We start from the raw sequence: 19,124 nt of genomic DNA, 5'->3' as shown, positions 1-19,124 counted from the left end.
CTGGATAACGGTCCTACGTATCTTTTTGATCATCTTCAGCAACTGGTTTCCGGTGACTACGCTCTTAGATTGCCATAGTTGGAGAAGAGGGCACTGTAAGTGGAATATGGTCACTTATCATTTCTGCTACTTGGCTCTTAAGGGCATCAATTCCTAATGATTCCACAAGTCCCGTCCTGTTATATTAGGCAACAGTTGCTCATCGGGGCCATGCCATGATGGGATCTCCCCGTAGTCACCTCTTCCAGGTGGACATCTTTGCCGCAAGAAACCAAAACTGAAGTCACGTTTTCTTCTACTGTAGATCCATGGTTTGTATCGTGTACACTCCAGTATCCCCCAAGGATCTACAACTTGCCTCACTTTATCTGGGCTGAGGCTTAGATATCGAAGGGTGAGATGCACATATTCCTTTTTGATAGCCTCTCTGTCTCCTTGGTGACTCACAGCAGGAAACCAACCACTGAATCTGTTCTGAAGGAGGATATTTTCAGATCAGTGCGTTGAGCGCAATTTGGCAGAGAAACTCCATATGAATAATTCATAATTTTATTTTAATCTTTAAATCTGTTCTAAGTGTTAAACCCCCAGGGAAAAAACTGATGAGAGATTTGCTTCATATGGCATTTGATTTAGTCATTTTTGGTCTTTTGACAACGCTGAGACTGATTGTAAAGAACTGCTCCTATGTACAAGAATATAACTACTATAATACTGCCCCCTATGTACAAGAATATAACTACTATAATACTGCTCCCTATGTACAAGAATATAACTACTATAATACTGCTCCTATGTACAAGAATATAACTACTATAATACTGCCCCCTATGTACAAGAATATAACTACTATAATACTGCTCCTATGTACAAGAATATAACTACTATAATACTGCCCCCTATGTACAAGAATATAACTACTATAATACTGCTCCTATGTACAAGAATATAACTACTATAATACTGCCCCCTATGTACAAGAATATAACTACTATAATACTGCTCCTATGTACAAGAATATAACTACTATAATTCTGCCCCTATGTACAAGAATATAGCTACTATAATACTGCCCCCTATATACAAGAATATAACTACTATAATACTGCCCCTATGTACAAGAATATAACTACTATAATACTGCCCCTATGTACAAGAATATAACTACTATAATACTGCTTCTATGTACAGGTATATAACTACTATAATACTACCCCTATGTACAAGAAAATAACTACTATAATACTGCTCCTATGTACAAGAAAATAACTACTACAACACTGCTCCTATATACAAGAATATAACTACTATAATACTGCTCCCTGTGTACAAGAATATAACTACTATAATACTGCCCCTATGTACAAGAATATAACTACTATAATACTGCTCCCTGTGTACAAGAATATAACTACTATAATACTGCTCCTATGTACAAGAATATAACTACTATAATACTGCTCCTATGTACAAGAATATAACTACTATAATACTGCCCCCTATATACAAGAATATAACTATAATACTGCCCCCTATGTACAAGAATATAACTACTATAATACTGCCCCCTATATACAAGAATATAACTACTATAATACTGCCTCCCATGTACAAGAATATAACTACTATAATACTGCCCCCTATGTACAAGAATATAACTACTATAATACTGCTTCTATGTACAGGTATATAACTACTATAATACTGCCCCCTATGTACAAGAATATAACTACTATAATACTGCTCCTATGTACAAGAATATAACTACTATAATACTGCCCCCTATGTACAAGAATATAACTACTATAATACTGCTTCTATGTACAGGTATATAACTACTATAATACTGCCCCCTATGTACAAGAATATAACTACTATAATACTGCCCCTATGTACAAGAAAATAACTACTATAATACTGCCCCTATGTACAAGAATATAACTACTATAATACTGCTCTTATATACAAGAATATAACTACTATAATACTGCCCCCTATGTACAAGAATATAACTACTATAATACTGCTCCTATGTACAAGAATATAACTACTATAATTCTGCCCCTATGTACAAGAATATAGCTACTATAATACTGCCCCCTATATACAAGAATATAACTACTATAATACTGCCCCTATGTACAAGAATATAACTACTATAATACTGCCCCTATGTACAAGAATATAACTACTATAATACTGCTTCTATGTGCAGGTATATAACTACTATAATACTGCCCCTATGTACAAGAAAATAACTACTATAATACTGCTCCTATGTACAAGAAAATAACTACTACAACACTGCTCCTATATACAAGAATATAACTACTATAATACTGCTCCCTGTGTACAAGAATATAACTACTATAATACTGCCCCTATGTACAAGAATATAACTACTATAATACTGCTCCCTGTGTACAAGAATATAACTACTATAATACTGCTCCTATGTACAAGAATATAACTACTATAATACTGCTCCTATGTACAAGAATATAACTACTATAATACTGCCCCCTATATACAAGAATATAACTACTATAATACTGCCCCCTATATACAAGAATATAACTATAATACTGCCCCCTATGTACAAGAATATAACTACTATAATACTGCCCCCTATATACAAGAATATAACTACTATAATACTGCCCCCTATGTACAAGAATATAACTACTATAATACTGCCCCCTATGTACAAGAATATAACTATTATAATACTGCTTCTATGTACAGGTATATAACTACTATAATACTGCCCCCTATGTACAAGAATATAACTACTATAATACTGCTCCTATGTACAAGAATATAACTACTATAATACTGCCCCCTATGTACAAGAATATAACTACTATAATACTGCTCCTATGTACAAGAATATAACTACTATAATACTGCCCCCTATGTACAAGAATATAACTACTATAATACTGCTTCTATGTACAGGTATATAACTACTATAATACTGCCCCCTATGTACAAGAATATAACTACTATAATACTGCCCCTATGTACAAGAAAATAACTACTATAATACTGCTCCTATATACAAGAATATAACTACTATAATACTGCCCCCTATGTACAAGAATATAACTACTATAATACTGCCCCCTATGTACAAGAATATAACTACTATAATACTGCTCCTATGTACAAGAATATAACTACTATAATACTGCCCCTATGTACAAGAATATACCTACTATAATACTGCCCCTATGTACAAGAATATACCTACTATAATACTGCCCCCTATATACAAGAATATAACTATAATACTTCCATGCAAATGATATAAGAATATAACTGTACCACCTCTCATTTACACTTGGGACTGTCCACATTACCGCCCACATGCCCCAATAACCACAAGGAACGTTTTTTAAATAATTCACTCTATTTTATTCGGTCTTAAAATAGTTGTAACTTTTATTCTACAGACTTGTTTGAAAAACAGAAGTTCTCATCTCGCACCAAAAAATATATGTATTTATAATAACACTCTTATTATCTCACCTCCCTGCCCCCGACGACCAAAACTAAAGAAAAAGTACAACTGAGGAAACGGTTAAAAGGAAAAAAGAAGAAAAAAACAACAAAGCACATTGTGAATTTTATACTTTAACCTCCTTAAATATTTATCGGGTGATAACGGGGCAGGAAATAGAGACTTTTCGACATTCCCTGAAATGTTGAATAAACCAATGTACAACGGATCAGCAAGACAGGAGAGCGAGGTCCATGTCTGGAGACCGGTGGGACGGGACAGCGAACAAGAGAAATGAGCGGGCGGACCACGGCAGCACTCCCTGAAATTTGATTGGTTACTGTGACCCAATTTTTACTTTGCCCCCCATGTTGCCCCCTCAGGTTGTCTCTAGACTGTAGATGCAGCCATAATGCGGACTAGAAAGGAGCAAAAATATCACCGTCACATACTGGGGCGAACTCATCTCTGTAAGTGCCAGAATTACGGTATCATTTTCACACACACAAAAAAAAATAAAAAAAATAGTCTTTCATGACTTGTGTCATTTTTATGATGATCCTCGTGGGCGTGACCTATCTGAAAAGGGGCGTGGCTTAGTGTGAGACAATGCACTAAAAAATACGTGGCACACAGTAAGTCAACTAATAGGTGGTGTAAAGCACCTATTGCGATAACTTTCCGATTGCTGGGGGTCCGTTCGCCGTGGCCTCCACCGATCCGGAGAAGGGTTCTGAAGAGCCTCGGCTGAATGGAATAGAGGTCGATCATGCACACTACTGCTCTAGGCTTTCTAATACATACATGCCAACCTCTGGCCCGCAGGGCGATTATATTTGGCCCAACAACTATGTGGGGCCCATTATACTGTATGGAGGACTATGTGGGGCATTATACTGTATGGAGGACTATGTGGGGCCCATTATTCTGTATGGAGGACTATGTGGGGCCCATTATACTGTATGGAGGACTTTGTGGGGGCTCATACTGTATACTGGTTGTTTTGGCCCTCTGTGTGTATGAGTTTGACATCCTTGTTCTAATAGGAGTGCTGAAGACCAGTCGAATGCTGCGCTCTGCAATCTTTCCGCACTCCCATTAGAATGAATGGAGCGGCGGATGCGTATGCTCAACATCTACTCCATTCAGCTGGGGCTCTTCGAAGACCTGCTTTTCTGAATCGGTGGGGGCCATGTAGGTCAAACTCTGAGCAATCGGAAAATTATCCCTATTATATATGACCAATATTGCCGGGTTTCGCCAACAGTCTAATGTGTATGGGGGCACTCGCTCCTGTGTATGGGAGAGATGGCCAAAATATGGATACCCTATAACCTCCCCCCTCTTTTGAGGGTCTGTTCAGGAAGAACAGCACCACCTTTAACCAGAGGCTGTGTCAGGTATTGCAGCTCCGCCCCATTTCATTTGGATGAGCTGCAACACCAGGCAAAAGCCCATGGACGAGGCTGGAGCTGTATATGGGGAAAAGAAAGTATTTTATCAATGGCCCATGTCTCGTCTTCCCACGAGTCGGCCGCTTCCCCTCCGAGCGCGCAACCACAGAACCGTTAAGTGCATTGACCATAGAGCCTTAAAAAGGGGCTAAAAAAAAAAAGATAAAATATTAGACAAAAAAATGTGTAAAATAATAAAAAGTAAAAGCTAGGCGTCATTTCTGTAGTTGTCCGGCCCCCGCGTATATCCAGTGATTGTGTCCGCTCGTCTACTACACTCTTAAAATGAATATAAAGTAGTGTCTGAAAGTTAAAAAAAAAGAAAAAGACTAAAACATGTAAAAATTCTGAAAGGACAAGAACAAGAGTTCCCGAGCCGGAGGAGCCTCTGTGTGCACAGCGCCAACCTGTGGTCACACCAGGCAACACAACCTGACAAGAGATTGGTCCGTCTGTCCACCCTAGAGGGACTGGGCGACTACAAACATGGCGTCGGGCCTGGGGGGCGATATAACCCATGAGCCGGTTTGGCATATGAAACAGAAAATTCCCCATAAATGTCAGTGGTTTTTTTTTTTTGAAAACTGTGGGACTTGGGGGCAATAAAGGAGGCGGCACTGCTATGGTAGAAGGGGCGAAATGTGTGGCAAGGATGAAGATACCGGTCACTTAAAATGCCTCTCTGCTAATAGTTTGGAGTGGCGGGGGGGGGGGGGGGGGGGTCCACCATTAAGGACCCTCATATGTATAAGCCAAAGTGGATAACAGCTACGAAGTCCCCCCCTTTGGAGGACCCAACAAATCCCTGCATTCCAAGGAAAGTTTACTGATGTGAACAAGCACCAAGTAATGCTTCATTTCCCCTCTGGAGGCGCTACAGGGAAACTAAACACTTGCTACCAGGTTCTCTAAGGGTCCCCATAAGTGGTGCACCCCCTCGTTGTAGACACTGATGACAGGAGAGAGGCGAGTGGTAGAGGAGCCATATTCACCAACAAGGAGCACCCTTATTTGAGGAAAATGGAGTAGACCACCACTAGCATTGAGGAGCTGTCATAAATTGGAAAGTAATTGCTTTTTGAGACCCTCACCCCTACTGGCAAGTCACAGCCCTTTAAGACCCCTTTTTGGATTTTTTTTTAATATATATATTTTTGTGCCTAAAATACAAAGGAAATATGTCATCTTTAACTTTAGGCCTTTTCGAGATCATTTCATCTTCAACTTGCTTAACTGTTCATAATAAGAGTCATTTTCGTCAGGGGTGCCCAAACTTTTACATGTCACTGTATAGTACGAGTGTCATCTAAACTACAGTGTGGTCTCCGGAAAAAGCGGGCGTCCAGTGTCAGACGATGTGCAGCAGGGGGGTGAGGATGGAGAAGACGACTCCCAGATGTAAGTTATGTTGCTTGTCAATGTAACCACACACCCCTAGGGGAACAATAACCGCCCGCCTGTACTACACTTCAGAGCTGCAGTCACAATACTGCACACTCAAGAGCTGAAATCTCTGAACAGTTTCTGCACATTCATTTCCTGTGGGACTCCAGATGTCATAAAACTACAACTCCTGGTGTGTCATGACATTGTGCCGCAGTCAGAGGATCACGAGAGTCATTCTTTCCCGATCTGGAGTGCCGCGGGTTGCCGATCCCTGCCCTGGTAACTTGTTCTTCTGGAAAATGTTGTCCATGAACCAGATGCTGTGGGACGATGTTATTAGTAGCTCAGATAAGGAAGGTAAAGAAGGCCAGCAGAAAAAGAAGGCCGGCAGAATTGTGAATACAGCTCCGGAGTACAAAACAGGCAGGAACCGATTTACACAGCTACTCCCATTCGCTTTCATGTAACATATACGAGTATAAACTGTTACAGATGGACATGCCCTTTAATTTCAGGCCCCGTGTGGTTTTCTTAAGCCTTTGCCATGAATGTATATACAGTATTAGGGAACTGTTATTTAAGCAATTGCTTAAAGGGATGATTTCTAATCAGATCTAAACTTCATATAAAAGGGGCGATGAGTCCTGGTGTAGTGGTTGTGATTGCAGCCGGCACGTTGGAGGCGACTACGTATGTGCTTGCGACTTAATTCAAGCTATAGCTTCCATCTCTCGGTCACGGCGGCCGCCATTTTTGTCAGCCCTACGTCCAGACTATCAATTCTGCAGTCATTACTGATCATTACTGGCAGTGAATAATGACTGCGCGCACAATGTGGCTACTTCCCCCTGGAATCAGGCTTGTGAATACTCCCTGGCCCGGCTTTCCTCTCTGCGGAGGGGCTCAGTATAAGTCTCCGGATCTAAGGATACAGTATAAATATTTATGCATATATTATTATTATTTTTTTTTTACCTTTTTATCAAAGAATTTAAATTAACTAAGCACAAAAAAATAAAAGATGAGGGAGGGAAGGAAATAAAAAACCCCAAAACAACAGAAAAAAACCCCTAAAATATGGAAAGTGCTTTATCTCATGATTTTTCTTTTTTTGGGATAGGTATCTCAATGGTGAGGGCAGGAAGCGATTTGGCTGGCCGCAGCCATGAATGATCGAAATAAAGTTACCCATGGGCTCGTTAATTCGAGATGCGTTTCTGGCCTCCTGGAAGAGAGCGACGGAAACTTCACAAGAGACGGTTGTGCCGTGGGGAAGAGGCAAGGACAGACCCGGGGAGGGGTCAATGTTACAGTAAGTATTTGCGCCTGGAGTCCTCGTCCAGCGTTAGGTCCACTACTTCTGGGGGTGAAGTCCACGTCTGCTGGGCGCTGACGTTTGTCCATGACGGAGTTTGGTGCGAGCTGTGGTACTGAGAGCCGGCGGCGTGCTTCCAGGAAGACACACTCTGTATGACGCCCCCCCGGGGATGGACGAACCTGTGTTGATAGACAACATACGGCAGCGTTATCCCCTGCGCAGACATGTTATGCATTGGACACTATGCTAAATCTGTATGCAATCAGCTCCCCCTAGTGGTGACTGCATGAAGTCACAATCCTATTATTTCACCCTCCAACAAAGAGGTGGGCAGCCGTCCAGATACGTGGAGCCTTTCCTCTCCTGTGGACGTCCTAATGACATCTGTGGGATCTACAGACTGACATGTAACGTTTCTGGCCATTTACCGGATGGATCACCGGCAGGTGTATGTAGTGACGGACGTACCTGGCTTGTTCCTGCACCCCCACAATCTCCACCTCGCTGCCGGAAGATGCAATGTTAATTTCATCATTGTTCTGTGCAGTCCCGGGGGGTAATTTATCAGAGGATGGCAGCCCTGAATCTATGTGACCTGCAAAGAAAAGAGAACATTATAAGGACCGATGTGTATGGACCGGCAAAGTAATAACCACGTAATACCAATAATCACAGCGTGGGTCACAGCGCGGCCGGTCAGCGACAGATCCTGAATAGGAGCTTTTCTCTGATGTGAGGTCCCCTGATTTCTGTAGTAGAACATTTCGGAGAAGGGTCTTATCAAGACTTTGCTGCTCAATCACATCACCATAGTCCAGAGAGGCACAAACTGCGACCTACAATGCCAGTTTGTGCGGCCCCTCAACTACCAGAACACAGACGGGATTGTTTTGCAGCAGAGGAGGCAAGAACTAATCACACAATGTCTGGCTCACACCAATGGAAATCACAGTGGGCTTGGTACTGATACGGGGAGCAAATCTGGTGTCTCCCACAGAAACGGGAGGTACTGAAAGCTTGGCACTGTTACACGAGGCAATGAGCGGCACCGGGAGCCTGGCACCGTTACGCGAGGCACCGGGCGGCACTGGGAGTCTAGCACTGTTATGTGTGGCACTGAGAGTCCTGCACTCTTACGTGAGGCACTGAGCGGCACTGGGTGTATGGCACTGTTACACGAGGCACTGATTGTCACTGGGAATCTGGAACTGTCACGAGAGGCACCGCTAGCCACCGAGTGGCACTGGCAGTCTTGGCACGGTTATGAGAGGCACAGAATGCCACTGGGAGTCTGGCACTGTTACTGAAGGCATCAAGTTGCACTGGAAACCTGGCACGGTTACACGTGGCACTGGCAGTCTTTAACTGGTATATGGACCAATGGATGTCAGGCACTGTTTTTGAGTGAGGAACTGTTGAGAAGGGGTGTAAAGGGGGAAAGCTGTTGTATCGTATGAATATGGGAAGGAACCTGGGTATTTGGTTGTGTCACAGGGAGTGGGGTGGTGTACATAAGCCCAATGCCTACCACAGTGACCGGAGGAACGATCGGGAGTCTGACATGATTAAAAGGGTCATGCTGCTCTCTCCACTGCAGTTTGTGAAATGCTGGGGAATTTCCTTTTCAGGCTGCATTCACACATCGGTGTGTCACTGTCCGTGATCTATGGACCGGCGGCGGTGTGTCTGTAGTCATATAAGAGGCTGCCCGGTGTGAACCTGGCCTTAGACTCTTGTAAAGCTGCAATTCATCACGACCACCGATGACCCCAGGGAGAGGCAGAAACTTCCATGAAGCAGAAGTCAATTTTCCAATGCCAAATCTGGCAATCTGAATTTAGACATACAAGTTTAGAATTTTTTTTTTTTAGCAATTCAGTGCGTACATGTCCAATGAGCTAGAATATATAATATATATATATATATGATCTGACGAGCAATATTACTATTAACCAGGCCCATATTGAACTGCAATCAGTGATTTCATCATTACAATTTCTAGTGTCACTGCTCTTACTGTAAAGATCCCTTCCATGTCTTTTCCTCTAGATGTGGAGGATGTTCCCTGGTTATATATAAAGTGTATATACATAGCGATTAGGCCACCACTCGGAGCTTGGACAACCCAAGGTAATGTAAGTGATGGGTCTCTACACTGGCGCATTATGGCCACCAGGACAGCCATGCTGCGAGTGTCAATGTGCCGACGATGGGCAATCCCACGAGCCGGTATCCAGCCATTGAGATTTCTCACTTTCTGGCTCCCGACAAACCAATATCTTGTTGCCAGCTGTAATCCTTTCCCGTTCTGACGGACAGGCGAGGGTCTAAGGGGCTAATAGTGGAGGGGGGCTTCTGCTGCAGTCAGTTGCCTTAAGGCCAGGAGGAGCTTCTATGTGAAGTTTTTGAGAAAAGGGAACGCCCGGCAATATTTAAGCACATATTGTAGACTTTAAAGGGAATCTGTCTTCTCTTTTTGTTTTAATTTCAACCTCCCTTGTCCAATTAAAGGGAATCTGCCTCCAGGTTTTTGCTATCTAATCTAAGAGCAGCATGATGTAGGGGCAGAGACCTTGATTCCAGCGATGTGTGCATTACTGGACTGCCTGATACAGTTTTGGTGATGTAGCAGTGCTATGAATGCTGAGCTGTGTATAACCCCGCCCACACCACTGATTGATTTGTCAGCAAGCAGCCACAGTGTACACTGGAAGCTGCCAGTCAGTAGTGGGGGCGGGGTTACAAAGCTGGACTCGTCTGCATGGGAGACCTAGTCCTGTAGTGATAATCTCCTGCTGATAAAACACTGATTGTATTGAAGCTCCAGCCCACAGCCTGATAAGTGAAACATTGCTGGAATCAGGGTCGCTGCCTCTACATTATGTTACTCTCAGATTAAATCGCAAAAACCTGCTGACAGATTTCCTTTAATAATTTCCATTTGGTCACCCCAAGACTACCCCCCCCCCTCAACTAAGCAACAAACCCCTTAAATGACATCCATGCGCCCTAATAGGGAAAACGGCATTAAAATCGGTTATCCCGGTAAATAGAGCCACAGGTGTACCAGAATCGGCGTTGAGTTCTTGAAGTAGCCCCCTTGTGCGCCATGATGCAAGGGGTTCCTGCTTGGACACAGAATTATGCTCCTTGACAACTGTGGCGGCCAGCATGTTGTCAACGTTCAGCACCTCTGGGTCGGAGTTTGTGTCGGAGATGTCATAATGGGTGACAACTGGTGGACCGTCTGTAACGAGAGAGGAGTATACAGTAAACCCAAGGGGCGCAGCACACTGTAAACCTCCGCCATATAAAATGCACATGACTGTAAATCCCTAATAACGCCCTGCAGGGTCAGCATCATACAGATCTCCAGTAACTGCATCTTGAATTCTAGTCGCATCCAGAGCAGCATTCATAATTCTGACACCCCCCCCCCGCCCCCCAATGCTGTCATACAATGTACTCTGGTGTAATGCATCTCCAACGATGCAATACAACGTGGCATATTACGTATGAAGACACTGAACCAGCAGGGAGATTTAAGCTTAGATGCCGGAGTAATCACTGTACGACAAAAAGTTGTGTCTTCACGCCATTTTCAAGATCTCTGTTTGCTGTCTGTGAAGTGTAGAATTCACGTTTACTTTTAAAGGATGAAAACTCTTCTTGGCCTAGAACGTCACGCAGCTGAGGGTGCGTTACAATTTCATCTGGTGTAAAGAGCTTTTTCTATCTTTTGATGAGTCCAAGATGGGGGTTCGATTGTATTTTAGGAGAACTTGATGTCATATTCTGAGGGTATACCACAAATGGTGGTCCCAAGAATCCCCCAGATCCAAGCTGCTCCATTCACTCTCCACCCCTGTGTACATAAATGGGGGGCTCTGAGGCTGAACTACTGATGGCAGATACTGGATTAAGGGGCTGCAGAGCTCTGGTGAGTGTCGCACCCCCCCATACGTCTTACTAGGAGCTGAACAGGCTCAGTCATTCTTTATGGGACAAGATTCAGCGGGTGGTCCTACTCGGTGATTGACAGCCATCTCGGACAGTCTTCCCTGTATGATTATGTATGCAGAGATAGCCGTCAATCATACAGGGAAGACTGTCAGATTTAGCTGTCAATCACCGAGTAGCGCCGCCCACTGGACTTGCATACAAACACCAGGGATTACAATGAATAAAAACGCAGGTTATACTGGATCTTTTCCCACAAACCTTTATATCCTTCTGCTCAGCTCCTTCTCTATACCGTGCTGTTCACAGATCGGGCTGCACACGCTATGCGGCAGGTTCCCTTTAAGTGACCATTTTAGGGGGAGAGGATCTGAATGGGATTTCGATGCAGCACCAGAACCTGCAATAACTGACTGGACAGACATGGTGCCTAGGAAACTATGAGGGGTGGACGCCTGCTGGAGCATCGTGGCCCATTATACAGCAGTTTGGAGGGAGTGCCAGGAGGTCACCCTTCACTGATCACTGATAGACCAGTCCTGGAATCTGCCAGCAGATTTTTACTATTTAATCTAAGTGTAGCACAATGTAGAGGCCGAGTCCCTAATTTCAAGTATGTGTCACTTATCGGGCTGTGTGCTGTAGTTTTAATACAATCAGTGTTTTATCAGCAGATTATCAATGCAAGACTAGGTGTCTCATGCCTCATGGTCCAGCCACGCCCCCATCACTGATTGGCTGACATGGCACAGGGTGCTGCCAATCAGGGGTGTGGGCGGGGTTATACACAGCTCAGCAGTCTGAGCATTGCTACTTCTACAGCAGAGAAAACAGGGATTGTATCAAAACTGCACTAAACAGCCCAGTAAGTAACACATTGCTGGAATCAAGATCTCAGCCCCTACATCATGGTACTACCAGATTACATAGCTGACAGATTCCTTTTAATTGGAGGTGAATAAGAGAAAAAAAAAACCTTCATACTCACCTAATGACCTGGTGCATCTGACTATTGCCCAGTAGGCTCCTCTCTTCCGGCAGAGATGGACGTCACGTGAACACTGCAGCCAAATCAGTGACTGCTGATAAGCTGCAGCTTTGACATTTTTTTTTCCTCTTCATTTTTCCACACTTTTGGCCTAATAAGCCAAAGTTGTAAATTTATGGACAACCCCATTAAGGATACTTTCCCCAGTCTAGAGGATTTGCTACAATGTATCAGAGCAGGTAAAAGAGGTCATCCCCCAAAATGGAGATCAAAGTAACTAGCTGCGGATACATTTAGATTTTTTGCGAACAAAATATTTTTCCATTTTGCTAACAGCAAGAAGAGATCTTAAAAGGTGGCAAGAAACTAAAAATGATTTCACAAAGTTCTGAAACTTTTCAGAATACAGCAAGTTTTTATTCGCATAGCAATAGAAATCCCCTTTAATTGCACAAATAATGGCGCCCCATCGTCAGGAAGAATTGTTACAATTTTTCATTAACCGATACCCTTGTGGTATAGTAATCAGTGCACATACATAGGATAAGCACATGAGCAGGGTCTATGATGTGGGTGGGGGGTCCGCGTACTATAATTTACGGTCCCATGATACGTGTCACCTCATTAATACACGATGCCCATCAGGTCAGACAGAAAACGAGACCTCGTTTAGCTCGTTACATAGGAAAAAAATAAAGACACCCACAATGCCTCAGTACAGAACATAAGAAAGCACATGGACACAAAGGAGAATATGACATGGGTCATTAGTGCAATACATAACATGATGTTAATACCACGGTCAAAAAAAAAAAAAAAAAGAGCCAACTCTGAGGTCAACGCCACGGCCGCACAATACTGGCACCCGGAGGGGGGTTTGATGATAGATATTGGAATTTGTACTGGTGACGGCTCAAGTGGAACAGGCAAATTTCAAGAACATTGTGCACTCATATTTTTCTTTCCTGCAGCTCCCCCGCAGGAAACAAAAGGTATAACCATAGGCAAATAAAATCTTTTTAAAGGGAATCTGTCAACAGTTTTTTGCTATGTAATCTGACATTAGAATGATGTAGGGGCAGGGATCCTGATTCCAGCGAGGTGTCAATTAGTTTACTGGGTGCAGCAGTTGTGACGGTCACATTTTTCTCTGCTGTGGAGCCAGCAGAGCTCAGTTGTGGGGAGCCAGCAGAGCTCAGTTGTGGGGAGCCAGCAGAGCTCAGTTGTGGGGAGCCAGCAGAGCTCAGTTGTGGGGAGCCAGCAGAGCTCACTTGTGGGGAGCCAGCAGAGCTCACTTGTGGGGAGCCAGCAGAGCTCACTTGTGGGGAGCCAGCAGAGCTCACTTGTGGGGAGCCAGCAGAGCTCACTTGTGGGGAGCCAGCAGAGCTCACTTGTGGGGAGCCAGCAGAGCTCACTTGTGGGGAGCCAGCAGAGCTCACTTGTGGGGAGCCAGCAGAGCTCACTTGTGGGGAGCCAGCAGAGCTCACTTGTGGAGCTCTATATAAGGCGCCCACACCAAAGCTTTCTTTCTGTATGGTATAGTTACATAAAGTTTCTAATCAGTGCTGGGGGCGCAGTTGGACTAATAGTCACAAGACACCTAGTCCTGTAGTGATAATCTCCTGCTGATAAAACACGGATAGTCTTGAAACAGCAAAACACAGCCTAGTAAGTGACACATCCCTGAAATCAGGGTCTCAGCCCCTACATCGGGCTGCTCTCAGATTACATAGCAAAAAACTGCTGTCAGATCTGCCTGGTGTGAGGGATGAAGGTTGGGGAAAGTTTATGATAAACTTTTTGGCAACATTTTGGTGAATGGATAAGCTGATTAGGAGGTTGACAAGAGGTCGTTAAAAATTTAAAATCTAAATCAATAAGACTGAAAAAAGAAAAATTGCTAACAAAAGAAGAACTTTTGGATTATTTTCTACCATCTGAGGCAACACAGATTTGTCTGCTCAGGTCCACTCTGGTCATCAAACCAGTCTTTTTTTGGCCCACCAACTCCATTTTGGAAACTTTCATTTTCTGCAAAATCACATGATCTACTCCGCTCACATCCAAAGCTGCATTCACAAATCTGCCATTGCTTTGACTTCTTGCAACCAATCAGCATGGAACCGACAATCATCAGCTCGGGGGCTGTAGTGCATCCCCCCAGGGAGAAGGTTTGTGCACATTTTATACTGTACATTGACATTGTTTTCTCCATTCAAGTCCAAAGCTAAACTGGCTTCTGGTTTGCAAAGCAGTGCATTGTGGGAGGTTAGCTGTTGGGTCACATGTCTGGTGGGGGTGGAGCTAAACTGCTGACCGTTTCCATGAGCTGCCAGCAGTAAGGTGAGAGCAGAAAAAAAATAAAAATTGACTCCTCGGCTGCAAATTTATGCCAATTATAACGAGTGAATATTCCAGAAGGGGAAGCTGCGTGCATTATGTGGCCGGATAGTGACTGCCGACCTCAGAATTGCCAATGTAAACTAGCGTTAACATCCAATACAGCGACATTAGCTCAGTGCAGAAGATACAAGGGTCAAGTACAATATTGACAATCCGATCGTGACTGCGGCGCCCGCCGTCTGCTCAGCGGTGTAGCCCCCCGACCTGGATTACAGGCTGCGGTTACACCTTACATGCAGGAATTTATTCTTCATTTTATAGCGAAGATTTGATAAATTCAGCGTCCTGAGTACGGAATTGATTGAGAATATTGGATTACTCTGCATGTTATATAGAAAAGGCAAAGATCAAGTCAAAATTGTACCACTCCTACATGTACAATCATGCAAAAGATGTATCCGAAATGTATATACATGCAGAGTGATTGAGATTTTACCACCTACCCAGAGGATAGACTCGGAAAGGGAGGGGGCTACGTCAAATCTTCATCAGTATTAACTGCACTCTGGTATCTTCCACACTCCCAAACAGAAAAGCTCATGACTTATCATAAATCACGTGTACAGAGGAAGCAGACACTTCTATACAATGCTATAACATGCGCCCCCCAAAGTGCAAGTTCAGGAAAAACATCAGAAAGTCAGGACCACGATCTCTGTGTAAACAGGGTTTAAAGGGCATGTCCACTTTTCAGAATTTTACAGATGAATAGCAGAGTAATGTGAATAATATAGTACCTAACCTATATTGTACTCTAGAGCTGCGCTCACTATTCTGCTGGTGCAGTCACTGTGTACATACAATACATTATTGATCCTGTACTGATCCTGAGTTACATCCTGTATTATCCTCCAGAGCTGCACTCACTATTCTGCTGGTGCAGTCACTGTGTACATACATTACATTACTGATCCTGTACTGATCCTAAGTTACATCCTGTATTATACTCCAGAGCTGTGCTCACTATTCTGCTGGTGTAGTCACTGTGTACATACATTACATTACTTATCCTGTGCTGATCCTGAGTTACATCCTGTATTATACTCCAGAGCAGCACTCACTATTCTGCTGGTGCAGTCACTCTGTACATACAATACTTATCTTGCATGCACACAGTGACATCACTAGGGGTTACATATAAATAACAGGTGGACATGCCCTTTAATGTTATAATTAAACACCATCTTTATAATCAATAATAGACATAATATATAACATTAATGCAGCAGATACAGCATCAGGATAGAATACATCATAACATTTGAAGACATTATTCTCGGTACATAAAATACAAAACAAGTGAAATCGTCCTCTAAGGAAATAGTCTAATCTGTAGTCATAAATAAAGCCACAGATTGTGGAGCACCGCTTTACAGGACGCGGAGCACCGCTTTGCAGGAAGTATCACTTAGATTAAGTCACATGTATAATGTTACACAGCCATGAATTATCACATCATAGAGCAGAGTTATAACCCATCATTATAATACTTCCAGGATTGTAATACACGGATGTGAATATTCAAGGATCTCTTAAAAAGGGTGTACCAACTATAGTGCTTTACGTCAAATATCTGATTGTTAGCTCCAGCTACTGCAGACCATGCTGCAGGGGGTCTGATATCAGCCATCATGTCCTAGGGAGCTGCTCCGTGCCTTCTCTGGGAAAGGTAAAGTAGCACTCCAGTAATGGCAAATTACCAGCAATAGTCTGACTTTGTGATTTATTTTATCCAAGCAGTCCCATTTTAACATTGCTAAAACTACATTTCCCAGCAGCACCCCTCTTCTCCTCAGTGCTGTACACTACTCCCTCACTCTACAGTGTGCTCCTGACAAGCCTCTCTGGATTGATGACTCAGAGCACACGTCTCCAGCACAATTCTGTTATATCTGCACCCATCACATATCTGGCACAATCAGCGTTTAATACACTCTATTCTTCTATCTGCTGTATGGTTCTGTACACAACTCTGCCTGACGGATATTATCTTCTGTCATATGTAACAGAATAAGCAACCTGTGAGGTCATTCTTTTAGTTCACAAGTCGTCAGACTGGCTACCTGTCTACACATAGAAGAAGCATGTACTTTGCTGCTCTGTTAATGCATATGGCAGAAGATAATCCTCTGCCATATGCTTTAAATGAGTAGCATTTGCAGTTCTGTCAGTACAAGGAATGAAACAGAGTTCATCCCTGCTGACATCAGCTCTATTGAATGCAGGACTGTTGATCTCTGCTGGAACCCAGCTGACAGAGCAATGATTTAAAAACACACAGGCTGCCATGTTGATGCAGAAGATAAAATCAGGCTTACAAACTACTGTACAGGACCATACATTACACAGAAGAATGAAGCATATTCCAAATAAAGAATACACCGGCAGATGTAGTGGTATGCTGGAAACTAGAACGACCCAGTGACAACTGGAGGGTAAAAAGAGCCTGAAGAGACACCATTGGAGAGGATGGATGGTGTAGGGTAATGTGTGCAAAAAGTAACAGATTTAACAATAAGTTATGTTCGCAAAAAATGAATATCTATAGATGTCCATTATTATAAGACCACATTGTGATTTTGAGAATTACTCTTTAAGGCTGGCTGTGTCAAGAGCTCTCCAGGCTGACCTCCAATCTGGTACATGCTCCTGACAGGAAGTCAGTCTCTAACTTCCTGTGAACTAAAAGGAGGACCTCACTTATGAAATCCCCCTAGCAGCTCTCTCAGGCTCCTACGTTTTCCACCCAGCTCCACATTCCCTGTTCTTCAGAAAGTTCCCATGCGACTGTAGCTCTCATTTCTACTCTCTCCCTACCTGCTGAGCTGACGGGGAGAAACCTTTCACAAGCAAGAGGCAGGGGAGAGAGACAAAAACTGGATCACATCACATACTGAGATTCAGTGGTGTGAAACAGCAACTCATAGGGTAGTCTGACACTAGGCAGTATGAGCATACATCATGTAGGAGGCCCTGAGACTGCAGATGATTGTTACTGATCTATCACTGTCTGCCACTAGATAGCAGCAAATACATGCGATATGACTCTCCCACCCTATGCAAAGCCAAAAGCATCATGGGAGGTTGTAATAAGCCTTAGATATGATGCAAAATGAAAGGGAAGTGTCACTTGCCACAGATATGTAATTACCCGCTGTAAATGCTGATGTTCTCCTGAATTTGGAGTAGTTTTTTCTTTTGTCCCTGTGCCTCTTCATTTCCGATACGGATGGGTCGTATGCAACCAATCCGAGACAAAGAGCCGACTCTCTGGTGGGAACAATGGGAGCAGACATCCCAGAAAGAGCCATTCATTTTCTAGGTAGTTTGTCCTAAAGAAATGTGTCACTTATTGACTAATAAAGGCCCCGTCACACTTAGCGACGCTACAGCGATCCCGACAACGATACAACCTGTCAGGGATCGTTGCTGCGTCGCTATGTGGTCGCTGGTGAGCTGTCAAACAGGCAGGCTCACCAACGATCAGGGGAGCAGCGACATCGTGGAAAGAATCTTTCCACGATGTCCTGCTCCTGGTTACCAGCCTGCTGAAGCAGGAGCAGGCTGGTAACCATGATAAACAGCGGGTTACTAAGTGCGCGTGTGGCCCTAGTAACCCGCTGTTTATCATGGTTACCAGCCTGATCGTTGGTCAAGCTGGTCACACACAGCGATGTGTGCTGACCAGCGGGAGGGCAAAGACCAAAAAATGGTCCAGGACATTTTGCAGCAATCAGCGACCTCACAGCAGGGGCCTGATCGCTGCAAAGTGTCACACATAGCGACATCGCTGGTGAGGTCGCTGTTGCGTCACCAAAACCGTGACTCAGCAGCGATCTCGCTATGTGAGACGGGGGCTTAAGCCACATTTCAACTATTCCCATCTCCTGCTCATCACTGGACCACTGGCAGCACGGATTTTTAACCACTTATTTCCAGCCTCACAAAAGAATGCCCTGCATTACTCTCGCTGGGAGCAAAATGATGGTGCTCGGAGGCCAAAACCCCACCCGAACCAAACCCCGCCAATACATCAATTTCAATTGCTGCAAGTATGTGGGGTTTTCGACTGCATTAAATTCATCTCAAATGTGTGTTCACCTATAGGGATTT

At 43.6% G+C, this 19,124-nt stretch overlaps 1 protein-coding gene across 2 annotated transcripts in view; it reads right to left on the bottom strand.

Moving 5' to 3' along the window:
• Positions 1-3,393: 3,393 nt before the first annotated feature.
• ARK2N (arkadia (RNF111) N-terminal like PKA signaling regulator 2N) overlaps positions 3,394-19,124 on the bottom strand; it is a 43,906-nt gene continuing 28,175 nt past the window's right edge. Inside the window, exons 3-5 of one of the 2 annotated variants that reach the window (XM_073680455.1) lie at positions 10,728-10,907; positions 8,129-8,255; positions 3,394-7,839 (exon numbers count right to left, since the gene is read on the bottom strand). In XM_073680455.1, coding sequence (XP_073536556.1) covers positions 7,650-7,839; positions 8,129-8,255; positions 10,728-10,907 — 497 coding nt within the window. In that variant the 3' untranslated portion in view covers positions 3,394-7,649. The remainder of the gene's footprint in view (positions 7,840-8,128; positions 8,256-10,727; positions 10,908-19,124) is intronic. The other variant, XM_073680457.1, reaches the window with a different exon arrangement.

This window comes from Phyllobates terribilis, unplaced genomic scaffold, assembly GCF_046119375.1.
Source record: "Phyllobates terribilis strain yellow unplaced genomic scaffold, ASM4611937v1 Scaffold_1__5_contigs__length_1240528914, whole genome shotgun sequence".
NCBI lineage: Eukaryota > Metazoa > Chordata > Amphibia > Anura > Dendrobatidae > Phyllobates > Phyllobates terribilis.
Note: the sequence above shows the minus strand (reverse complement) of the source record. Positions and strands in the feature narration are given on the sequence as shown.